The following is a 12,722-nucleotide window of genomic DNA, read 5'->3' on the forward strand; positions in this document are numbered from 1 at the left end:
AGCATGTTTTAACAAACGGCGCGACAAGTCTTCGATTAGCTAATAAAAATGTCTTTTTAAATTTAACGTCTGTTGTATAAAGTTCTGCTCTTGGTCTATACGATGACCGTGACCGTAACTTATGAAAAATTATGTATTTTAGCAGCTTCGCTCACGAATCTCGTTCCTTCCATACACATTGCTTACTAGTGTTCTGTAGATAATTTACATAAAACTTATTCCTCGTGCGAAGTTCGTGCGTCATTCGACACATACATTAACTGATCTTATTCCAGAACATTTTACATTTTTCCTCAGTACCTATTTTTGATGATTAGATAAGAGTGGAAAATTTTATTTAGTAGTGACTTGTTTTGGTTTATTTATTGTCATCCCTTATACGACTATTGTTGCTCTTTATATAAGTTTAACATAGATTTAGAGTTAGTTAAACTTATGCCAAGCAAGTTTTAGATGCAAATCTTACTAATTTTATGAATTCGAATGTTTTGAAGTATAGATAGATAGATACGTGGTTAGATGTTTGTTAGAAGGTATCTCGAGAACGGCTGCATAAATTTCCCTGAAATTTAGCATCAAGGTAGAACACATACACTACTTATTACATTTTATTTTTAATTCTGCGCGGACAGAGTTAAGGGTCACAGATGATGTATGAAAATTTCGGATTAACTTATTTTCTATATTCTAAATTAGAATATAATTATTTCTATGGAACTAAAGTACTGAAGTGCTACCATATCATTGAGCTATTCGCGCTTGTGACCGAGTTTTAACAAAACGATATCCTGTTGGGAGGATTGGTCCGATTGATCTAATAGGACAAGTGAGCCTAATGTAGGCCGGTTAAATTAATCTATCGCTCCGCTCATCTCCCAGTACAGTATACTAGAATATGTTATAACTAAGAAAATAAAAAGGACGCAAAATAAAAAAAACACAGGAAGTGTAAAAAATATAATTTATGTGGATGACGTTATTGGTTGCGATCTATCGCAGACATCCTTGAGATAAATTGTATTCGGGATGGAAAAATCAGGAATACATTTAAATATCACTTATCTGAAAAAAATATAGGTAATATTATCATAACTACGAACTATATGCGGAACAATATCGTACATAATTTTGCCATATTCCTTAAAAAACGTTAGTTGCAGTAAAAATTAAAAAGATGTGAACACAAACTTAATTTGTGTTAGTAACGGGCTAAATTCTAAGTTTCTTAATTTTTTCGTAGTCTTCAAACCTTCAAAGTCTACTTTAGTATGAAGATGTTTAAGTAAGTTACGTTTTATGTTTACGCCAATGTGTCAACGAAAAGGTTTTCTACTCGATTCTTATCTTTTCTTTTTCTACAAGAATATACGTGGGACTACAATGAGCCTTGTTAATGATTTTTCTGATACTTACTTTATAAAAATATAGTTTGATTAAAAATATAGTCTTACAAGAATCTTATAAAAGAGCATAATATACAAGCTGTCGCCCGCGACTCCGTCTGCACGGAATTAAAAGAAATCTTTATTAGTAGCCTATGTGTTATATCTAGACTATGTTCTACACCTATGCCAAATTTCATCAGGATCCGTTCAGCCACTCTAGAAATACCTTCAAATAATCATCCATCCATCCATAAAATCGCATTTACAGTTTTGACATTGACAGGTGAGCGCCTTCATGTTTTAGGTTTACTAGTGAAAAGTGAAAAATTGCTTAAATTCCTTCAGAAGTCGTCCACGCTGCAAATCCAAGCAATTGATTTGCAACTGATAACCTGAGTTCTCGTAGTAATTCCTTACTATCGATAGAAATCGATATGTCCAACATCATTAGCAAATTAACGGACATGTCATAACATTATGCGTGATATTTTTTAGAATTACAAAATTGTGAAAATGGTAACATTAAATCGTGCAGCTGCCGCTCCCTTATTGGTCGAAATATGACGTTGTCAAGATGACATTGTTTGTTATCATATTTTCCGATTGCCATAAAATCCTTGTGAAACTTGAGAAACAAAGATATCCCAAAGACAATTTTAATCGATTTAAGTTTTTAAAATCGATCCTGGCAACAATATTAGATGACATTTTTACTTTTTACTTTTTGAATGTGTCAAATGAGATTATACGATAGATAAATGTGAAAATGAGTAATAGTGAGAAAGAGGTTTCTTAATTTACAACAATTTTTATCATAAATTGAAGTACAATGAAATTCATTTCAAAAAGTGGTAAATTTAACAGAAAATAAATAGTAAGGTAAGCTATTTAGAATTTTTTTTTAATATTACGCATACATCACAATGATATTTCAAGCTTCAATAACATGTTATTATCGTTAATTTTAGCACTTCATGCGTTTGGTCAAGTAATATTATTTTCTTTATAATTACGCTCACAGGTAAATTTGTGCGTGTTAAATTAGTACTATAATATTCCAATTTAATGTCAGCGTCAAATACAATTCAAAGAAATACGACAGCATTATAAAAGCATCTTTATTATTTCGAACTAAAGTAAAATTTCACTGAAAAAATTTCGAGTTGTCGATTACGAGATGCAATATTGTTTGCAAATTTTCCTCATTTTGAACTGCAAATGTATGGCTTATTATTTGCGGCAATATGTTTAAAATTAAAAGGGTTCATACATGTTATGTTCTATCATACATATTCTTATCTTGTGTTGCACTGGGAGTGAATGACCATTAATCAATTTGAACTTGGTGGGTATTTGTGATTGAATTGAATTTGTGCTTCATTGCATGATTGGAAGTGTATATGAAGTGTGTACAATTTATACAGTACATATTACAAATATCTTTTAACAGTTGTAAGTATCTGAATGTGTTTTTCTAAAAAAATATTTTATTTTTATTTGCATAAAAAGTCCAATTTTGTACAATTTCATAGCTAATGTAAATGTACTTTTATTTGATCATTTCAACTGAAGTTTGAGGTAAAATTATAATAATTACCATCGTTAAATCTCTTAACATTATATTTAAGATAATGAAATTGTCAATTACCTTTGAAATGGCCTACAACATGTTTCACTTCTAAGCTGTATCATCATAATATTTCCACCATGGTTTTGTTGCTATATTACATTGTTTGATACACTGCTCATGATAGCATTTTTTAGCTAAGCATTTTAATTAACAAAATAAAATTTCAGTTTTTTTACTATAAGATGTATTAGGAAGGTTAAGTTCCTTCACATTCATTACTTATCTTTTTCTACCCTCTTTTCCATTTGACATATCTTCATAAAATGCACTGATAACCATTAATAGCATCAATAATCTATTTCACTAGTCACATTCTTTCACAAACAACATATTTCATAAGTTCACTACTAATTCTTAAAATCCATTGATGTAATTGCAAAACATATTTCTTTACAACAAAATTCTTAATCAATATAAGAAGAGACAATACTATAAGAGATTTAGTCAGAAATTCCTATTTGCTCAACCTTCTAAAGTTCTGGAACCTTCTATAGCTTCATCTCTCGGAGTAAAGAAAAAATATTTTTTTCAAAACTATACATAGTAATATTTCATTCATTTATTTTAGGAAATATGAAAATTTATATTTTACACAGTAATAATAAGGATTACTTAAATTGAATTTTTGCATCTGGAAACTACTTCTGTCATATGAGTATTTGCAAAAATTATTTTCATTGAAGACTAGCTGACTCGACTGACATTGTCTTAACAATTTTGTTTTTTATCTTTTCTTTAGTAAGAACATTCTGCAAACAAAATAATCTTAAATTTTACTGCCCATCTAAAAACATTAACATATATCCCTTTAATGCAGGCAACTTTAAATATTCAACATCTAAAATAAGGAAATACAATTATCTTTTAGTTGCGAACAATCCATCCTATTCCTTAAAAGTTACAAAAATTAAAATAGGTTATTAGGTTACTTATTAATAGAAGTTATTTCTATTGATAAAAGCATTGTTAAAAATCAGTTGACACTTTTTTTTTTGTTTAACAAGAATATTATATCTCAGAATCAAATAATATTATGCTGTTTATTGTGTCTCAATACAATGTTGCATAGAACAATGGGTCATTTAAACTAGAATAATGTTATAGCTTTGGGTGTGCTTTGAAATACCACTTAAATGAATTTGTTTCTTTACTTTGTATTTTTCTTCATAAATCTTTTTGAATTATCGATCTTCATACTGATAAATTTCTTGAATATTTATTGGTACAATTCTATAATATTTGTACACAGTCAGACACGCTACATTCCACACTATTATGGGTGGTCCAGTATTTTGTAGTAAAGTCTATTTGAATGTTAATTAACTTGGTCTATTTACAACAAATAGTACATTATGCTGATTGTAATATTTCCAAATTATTAGAACTTCTGTAATTTAATTCAGATACTAATAATATTTTTTGGGCACTATATGGCCATAACTTGAAATTGTTTTATTCATCAGCTGTATAGCAGCAGTAACAACACTGAAGAGAAACATGATAACATTTGATGTATCTGACATGATGAACGCTGCCCCCCCTGATACTCATTCAGAAGATGCAACTGGTAATTCATTCACAAATTACTATATATTAGGAATAGAAATATATAGGAATTATCCTTCCCTTAAGTTAGTTTAAATGTAGGCAATGCATCTTTGGTCTCTTAACATCTGCTTGTACTCAATAGCCGCTTTATCAACAAAATTCATATTAAATATACATTAATCAAATCATTATCATCATGCCCCCTTTTCATCAAATATCTGCTAACTTAGTTTACCTTTCTTTAAGGCACTCTTAAATCATTTAAAGAAACTAGAGAATGGGAGCTTTGGTTTAATAACCAGTAAGAGTAGTTATAAATTTTATCAATTTAAATTTGTGTACATTTATATGAAGGAATGGAGGAGACTCCATCATCAATGGTGTCGAGCGAGGCGGAGTCGGAAGGCAGTGTGATATCGGAACAAAGAGCCCATGACAGTGAAGCTCCGATGCCCTTCAGCACCGACGCCAGTATCTCAGATGCTCACGGCTCGCTGGACAGGTCCGCACCAACACTCACTGCCAATGACTGGAGAAACGTCGGCAACTCGCTGGCATCAATTATATCTACCAGAGGTATATATTTAATATTAGTGTAGTGGTACTCTGCCATGCCATAATATATATGGTACATATGCTAGTTCTTTTTTGTCAAAAAATCAAAGGGTGACAAGTGTCATGACAGTGGAGATGTACAGTTATATTTGTTGTAGTATCAATATTAATATATATTGTCTTATCTATGATTCAAGTTAACTAAAGCAAATAATACCATTATTATTAAATAAAGTTTAACACAAAATTATGATTAATATCTATGAATAATAAATTTTCAAGAGTTTGTTGTTGTATGCCCTCTCTTTGTTTGTGTTCATTTTCTATAAACCATATACATTCAGACTTTTCATAAACATTAGAGTCTGTATAATCCATTCAAACTCATCCAACCTTTCTAATAGTATTGTAGTCTTTATAGATTTTTTTATTAGGAATTAATTTTACTAAAATTGATTAACTTAACATTTTTAAAACTTCAATGATGAGATATAATTTCCTCAGTAAATTGAAATATACAAATGGTGTAGAATTCATTTTTGGATGAAAATTTAGTTTAAATATTGTCACATTAAAAGCTGTTCAACTGCAATTGTAAAATAATTCTTTCTATTTAACTTGTTTTATGTAGCATATATTACTAACTTTTTTTTTATTTCAGGCTCAATGCTACCATGGGGTCCACACAAAGGCCCCATAATACCACCTACCGATATGGACCTACGTCCAGGAGAGTATGTCATGAGGCTATTATTTACTGAATTCACAGTTCAAGCTGAGAGGAAAATGGAAGCAGTGATGGCTGAACCACTGGTGAGTAGTTTTATAATATGTTGTAGATAATAATAAAGTACCAAGCATCTCATTTGGCACACCCGGAACAAGTATACTCCTCTGAACAATGGCCAACACAAGTACTAAGTATTTTAACTGTAAGGTATTTTTTTAGGAAAAGCCTTTGAACAAAACTCTTCAGCGTGGTGAAGATCCTCAACTCGATCAGATTCTATCAGCATTTGGCACTGTCGCTGAGCACTGCCTACCTTCTTTACTTCGGGCCCTGTTTGGCTGGCTTGAACGTCAAATGGCTGATTCACCACAGCTCAGTGAACAAGCAAAAAAGCCAGCACATGATTCACGTAACAAAAGGTAAGTAAAAACATTCACATGTAAATTTTTAGCTAAGCCACATGCCTAGAAAGATTGGAATCTAATTTTCCATATGAATAGGAACAATGAAACCAATCTAAGATAAAGATGTTTTGTCATTTAAATAGTCCCAAAATTATAACAATTGGTAGCTAAGGTCACACGTTCTTTTCTTATCATCAAAAAAAATCAATATAAAAGATGATACCCAAAAAATATTTCAGACATTGGCTGTCAGTAGTTTCTGTGTACTTGACATCTAGTTATCTTATTACTTGGAGCTTTTATTCGATTCTTAAAATTAAAAAAAATATATAATAAATATTTTCTTTTCTTTTCCTCATTGATTTCCAATTTGTCTCATTTCCTGTGATTAAATAATTTCTTTCCAAAAAATTGTTTTATAATCCTGTTATTCTACATATTGTGTTGTATATATTCTGTCGACATTTTCCTTCAAATCCTTCCTTTCTTAAGGTAATTGGGTTTAAGCTTTATGAAATTACTTAATTTTTTTTGTTTCTTATATCCTGTACATTAAAAATTGTGATTGCTTATTCTTTTATCTACACTTCATTTAAATACATTTTTTAACACTTTAGCAGCATAATCTACATAGTAGCGGGCAGTGGGGCTGGCACGGAGACGACTGAACGTAGCCCCGAGGAGTTGCAAGCCGAGAGACGAGATCTGGCTGTGGAGTTCCTCTTCTGTCTCGCGCTGATAGAAGTGCTACGTCAGCTGCCCTTCCATCCGGGACACGAAGATCTAGTGCATTACATTGAAACGCTGGCTTTCAAACGATTCAATTATAAAGAAGGGTAAGTGAAATTAGTAGATAATAAGAAAAATCTAAATAATACATCTGATATGTGATCAATTTTTCGCTTTATTGCTTACGAATATCTTTTATATTATGCAGTAATAGATTTTTGGTTTGGTCACAATGATTTAATCTAAATGTTCATTTTTTTAGGCTCCAATCGAACCCTAACGCGGCGAACGTGCATATAATTGCTGACCTATACGCAGAAGTAATCGGCGTCCTGGCGCAATCACGCTTCTCCTCCGTGCGCAAGCGCTTCACAGCAGAACTCAAGGTCAATGTTTATACAATCATTTATAACATACATCATACACACACTCTGACACACAATTTAATTGAATTATGAAACTGCTAAAAGGTACACAGCAGCTAAAGGGTTAAATATAATGGTAAAATCTGTAATTTCTGTCTACTTTGTTATATTACTCTGGTGATTATTTTTGTTATATACAATATCAATCATATGTTTATATTCGTGAAGACCTATTAGCATATCTATACCTGGGGTTTTCCTATGATTAGCACAATTTATAACTATAACGTAGTAAAATGTTCACTTTTATAATATATTGCAGATGTTAATACCTAAAATACCTCCGAAATACAAAATTATGTGAAAAATACATTCACTGCTACCGACTCAAACTATGAATTATCTTTAATTATCAAAATCATAAAAGCATTAACACATGTATTTCCAAGATGATAAGTCTAAAACTTTGTTAACAGGATCTCAAGTCTCGAGAACCATCACCGCATTCGACACAAAGCATAATATCATTATTGATGGGCATGAAGTTCTTCCGAGTGAAGATGGTGCCCATCGAAGAATTCGAGGCATCATTTCAATTTCTTCAAGAATGTGCCCAATATTTCCTTGAGGTGAAAGATAAAGATATAAGACATGCGCTCGCTGGACTCTTCGTTGAGATCTTAGTACCAGTGGCTGCGGTAAGTTCATAATCTACATTTATTATTCCTATAACATATCATCCATACATACTACGTTATAAGTAACACAATATTTCAATCACCTTTTATACTATTAGTAAGATAACAATATATTCCTACAGCGGAATTGCACATTTAGTTTTATTTATTACAGACGGTAAAAAACGAAGTGAACGTCCCATGCCTCAAGAACTTTGTCGAGATGTTATACAGTCACACTCTAGACGCGAGCACCAAGTCTAAGCATCGTTTGGCATTATTCCCTCTCGTCACCTGTCTACTCTGCGTCTCTCAGAAGCAGTTCTTCTTAGCAAACTGGCATTGCTTCCTTGCCATGTGTCTCTCACATCTCAAGAATAGGGATCCGAAGATGTGCAGAGTGGCACTAGGTGAGTTTGATGTAAAACATATTATCTGTAAGCGCGGCAGTGCCCCTGCCGAGACACACCTAAACAATTCAGTCGTCATTTCTTACTCATGACAAAATTTTAATCTCTTTTTAACTTATGTGGTAGGTTAAGGTTTTTACAAAATATGTTTCTAAAAAATTGTTTTCTTTTTAATATTCTAGAAGCACTATATCGCCTGCTATGGGTCTACATGATAAGAATCAAGTGTGAGAGCAACTCGGCCACCCATTCCCGATTGCAGAGTATTGTCAACTCTCTGTTCCCGAAGGGATCCAAAGGTGTTGTCCCTCGGGATACTCCCTTGAATATATTTGTCAAGATAATTCAGTTCATAGCTCAGGAAAGATTAGATTTTGCTATGAGAGAAATAGTTTTTGATCTACTTATGGTGGGAAGACCGATAAAGATAATTATGACACCTGAAAGAATGTCTATTGGTCTTCGAGCGTTTTTAGTTGTCGCTGATAGTCTTCAACAGAAAGAAGGCGAACCGCCAATGCCACGGACTTCGGGTACTTTACCATCTGGGAACACTTTGAGAGTTAAGAAAACTTTTCTTAATAAAATGTTGACCGATGAAACAGCAAGGTCTATTGGTATGAGTGCTTACTTTCCGTACGTCCGACGTGTGCTTGTGGAGATATTGAGAGCATTGGATGCTCACTACGGTAGGCCATTGATGTTGACAAATACACAGAATGTTACCAAAGAACAAGAGATAAATACGGGCGAGAGGAAGCCTAGGATTGATTTGTTCAGGACCTGCGTTGCTGCAATCCCACGGCTTATCCCCGAGGGTATGAGTTCAAGTGAGCTGGTGGACCTGCTGTGCCGGCTGACGGTGCACATGGACGAGGAACTCCGCGGCCTGTCCTTCCAGAGCCTCCAGACCCTCATCGTCGACTTCCCGGAGTGGCGGCAGGACGTGCTCACAGGCTTCACGCAGTTCCTCGCCAAAGATGTACAGGTATAAAATTCATAATGAAACGCAAAACAGCTGCAGTCCGAGTAGAATTTTGCAACACTTATATTCACCGGGTCATATTTTATATTTCAGGATACAACACCGCAATTGGTCGAGAACGGTCTTCGAATGCTGCTCCAGTTGATAACAAGCTGGAAGAACGGGGAGCCAGTGGCGACTGTGCCCGCGACACCTATGAAGCACGAACCACTGGTCTCTGTGCTCAGAGGCGCGGAGGCTCTGGGCCTGGTCATGCTGTGTCAGTGCAAGTCATATCCAAGGAGATTGGCTGTACACATACTGAGGTGAATGTATAATAAACTAGAGAACCATTATCGTTTTTATAAAATGTTTAGCTATTTTTGTCTGAACGATAAATTATTTCCTTGTCAAATATGCAATTATTTCTTCATCAACCTATCAGTCGATGTATCTAAACTCCCTTCTAACGCATGTCCTCTTCCACACAATTCATCCATACTTTTTTCGGTTGGTTTATATATGACCATCTATGTATAATATGTTCATAAAAAATGTAATATCCTAATTTACGTTATATAAATATTTTCTCAGAGAAATCAAGTATCTACTAGAAAAACTTCAACTAACACGTGAGGAGCCGGCTTTAATCGACGCGGCCGACGCGCACGTGCCGTACTTTGCTGAGAAATGTCTGCCGCTGCTGCCCCCTGCTGAGAAGCAAGCTATACTAGCTGCAGGACAGCCGGACCTCGTGTGGATAGCAGAGCGTAGCCACGCCGTATGGACTGCCGGTAATGTAACTAAGAATTAAAAAAAATCTATAGAGTTAAGTTTTTTTGTAAAAGATAAGATGGTTTATTGAGGCTAGATAGATGGGCTTAGTTCAATATGCTCCAATGGCTAATGCTTATGGACTTTTGCTTTTCCATTAATCGAAATATTGTGATACTCTGGAAATTTAGATTTTAAATATGCTTTTTTATTGTTGTTAACAAAGTTTGTATGTGTTTAAAGGAATACAACATGATGAAACATCGACTAAGAACAGCTGGAGTGCTAGTGCTACTAACGGAGCTGATCCCTGGGAGGTGAGCTTTAATAATATTAGTGAAACCATTCTTAATTAATAAATAACATAAATAAAATACGATTTAATTTTTTTAATCTGTATTTTATATTAATTATATTAATATATTATTTTCTAGGTAATTTTGTACGGGCTATTGGAGCGTAGTCGTGTACCTGCTCGCTGTCCAGCCACTATACTGCAGGCTTGGCCAATTCTACATGCTAGAATACACGCGCTCTACACCATTATAGAACCAGCGTAAGTATATTAAACAAATAAGGAATGCTATACACGGACCGAATTATGCAATCGACCCTAAAAATGCAACTGACAGAAAACCGATTATAAAACAGGACGTGTTTGACAAATGGGTTATTGAATATCTTAATTTACTTTAAATACACATGAAGTATTGAATCAATAAAAGTGTCTATTTTATTCATCAAATTTTTATACAAATTATCATATGGTGGTTACAGGCCAGTAAGTGACAATCGCGCTTCGTTGCTCTCTCGCAGTCCCGCTTTACCCAGAAAACCTGAGAAGGAAAGAGATGGATATATGCAGGTAAGTTATTACACAATTTAAACACATTTAACAAAATTTATAACAACTAATTGTCGCTTGTGACTCCCTCCGGGCGGAATTATAAAAAAAAATAACGAGTAGCCTATGTCTTCTTCCAGACTATGTTCTATATGTGTGCCATATTTCATCAAGTTCTGTTCAGGCGTTCTAGAGACACCTTTAAACAAATCCATCCATCTAAACATTCTCATTTATAATATTAGTAAAATTGGTACAACATTTTTACAATGTATTCTATAATTCTCGACTGACATAAAGAAATTAACTATTAGTGTTATTTTATCTAGTTTTTAATATATATTAATTGCAACTAGGTGTGGAAGTATTACATGACAATGGCGTACTTAGTTGTACCTGCCGTGCCCAGTCCTATCATCCGTTGCGCTAGTCCCGATTTAAGTCTAAGGTAAGTCAACTGTCATAAATGTATAGAAACATGTATGGACATTCACATTGAATATGACGGATTTATTAATATATTAATTTATACCATTTAACTCAATATTTAATGTGTGATATCAATCTGAAAGTTTTAATTATTTTGTAATGGTATAAAATAGCATAGATTATTAGCCCTTAAAATATATATTATATGTAAATTCTTCCGTCACATTCAATAATTATAACAATATTTAACAAAATGAACACTACATGAATATTATGATTGGCTTAACAAGTAATAATTTGTTGGAATATTTTTTGATTGGCATTAAAGCATTTATTTGTATAGTATTATAAAATTAATTTGTTGTGCTGAAAGGAGTAGACATCTTATTTTGCTGTCACATGTATGAGTATTAAACTCGTTTGCCTTTTAACTATTAATATTAGAGGGATTAGTTTATAATTGATATATATATATATATATTAAGGTTAATATAAAACGCCTGTTGAAATATGAATATTTTAAACGTCGCATGCGTTTGTTACGTCTTGTAAGTCAGAATAATCTGCATATATCTAACACGGTAACTGTAAAATCTTAAAAGATTTTCAATTTTAGCTTATATTACGTTGACACAAGTGTTAATATTTTGGAATAAACTAATAATCTGAAAATGGATCGGGAATATAACAAACACTCCGTCTCCGTAATAGAAGCTTATTAACTACTGTGAGACGCGATACTTTGACTAAATAGTCCGAATCGGATTCTCATATTCGAGTTGATGGTGTGTTTAATTTATTGATAATATTGTGTTATATGAAGGTGTATAATGTATGAGACAGAAGAGCAAAGATTACATAATAGTTTGAGCGTAGCAATCGGGGTATGATTGCGTCGTCAGTAGTGTATCGGTGGGTGTAAGAGTGTGATGGCAATATGGCGCACCGTGACCTCTGTCCAGCCACGCGGAGCCAGAGGGGTGGGTCGGGCCGGCCGCGCTGACCGGCTCCAGCGAGAGCCTCAACGCCCCCGGCGGCTTCTTCACGCTGCCCCTCAGCTATGCCCGAGCGCACAGGCATCACAAGCGGACGAGGTGGCCGATCCAATCGCCATTCGCATCGCAAAACGCATCGCCAATTGTATCGCCAATCGCATCGTCAATCGCTATGTGCACGTCGCATTTGATTATCATATCATCGTCTCTGTCCTGTTTCGGTACCATATCGCTTTTCCTCATCGTTATCTTAACATATCGGGGCATGAAACTGTGCCGTAGT

General features: G+C 33.9%; 1 protein-coding gene across 5 annotated transcripts in view; it reads left to right on the forward strand.

Moving 5' to 3' along the window:
- The first annotated feature begins 2,077 nt into the window (after positions 1-2,077).
- fry (microtubule binding protein furry) overlaps positions 2,078-12,722 on the forward strand; it is a 79,003-nt gene continuing 68,358 nt past the window's right edge. For 2 of the 5 annotated variants that reach the window (XM_013306641.1, XM_013306643.1), the window contains exons 1-17: positions 2,078-2,264; positions 4,479-4,582; positions 4,918-5,139; positions 5,780-5,931; positions 6,068-6,267; positions 6,870-7,088; positions 7,244-7,367; positions 7,823-8,044; positions 8,199-8,433; positions 8,616-9,421; positions 9,512-9,723; positions 9,992-10,191; positions 10,415-10,488; positions 10,606-10,727; positions 10,949-11,036; positions 11,372-11,463; positions 12,407-12,538. In XM_013306641.1, coding sequence (XP_013162095.1) covers positions 4,513-4,582; positions 4,918-5,139; positions 5,780-5,931; positions 6,068-6,267; positions 6,870-7,088; positions 7,244-7,367; positions 7,823-8,044; positions 8,199-8,433; positions 8,616-9,421; positions 9,512-9,723; positions 9,992-10,191; positions 10,415-10,488; positions 10,606-10,727; positions 10,949-11,036; positions 11,372-11,463; positions 12,407-12,538 — 3,170 coding nt within the window. In that variant the 5' untranslated portion in view covers positions 2,078-2,264; positions 4,479-4,512. The remainder of the gene's footprint in view (positions 2,265-4,478; positions 4,583-4,917; positions 5,140-5,779; positions 5,932-6,067; positions 6,268-6,869; positions 7,089-7,243; positions 7,368-7,822; positions 8,045-8,198; positions 8,434-8,615; positions 9,422-9,511; positions 9,724-9,991; positions 10,192-10,414; positions 10,489-10,605; positions 10,728-10,948; positions 11,037-11,371; positions 11,464-12,406; positions 12,539-12,722) is intronic. The other 3 variants (XM_013306642.1, XM_013306644.1, XM_013306645.1) reach the window with 3 other exon arrangements.

Source organism: Papilio xuthus, unplaced genomic scaffold (assembly GCF_000836235.2).
Source record: "Papilio xuthus unplaced genomic scaffold, Pxut_1.1 DF828177.1, whole genome shotgun sequence".
Lineage (NCBI taxonomy): Eukaryota > Metazoa > Arthropoda > Insecta > Lepidoptera > Papilionidae > Papilio > Papilio xuthus.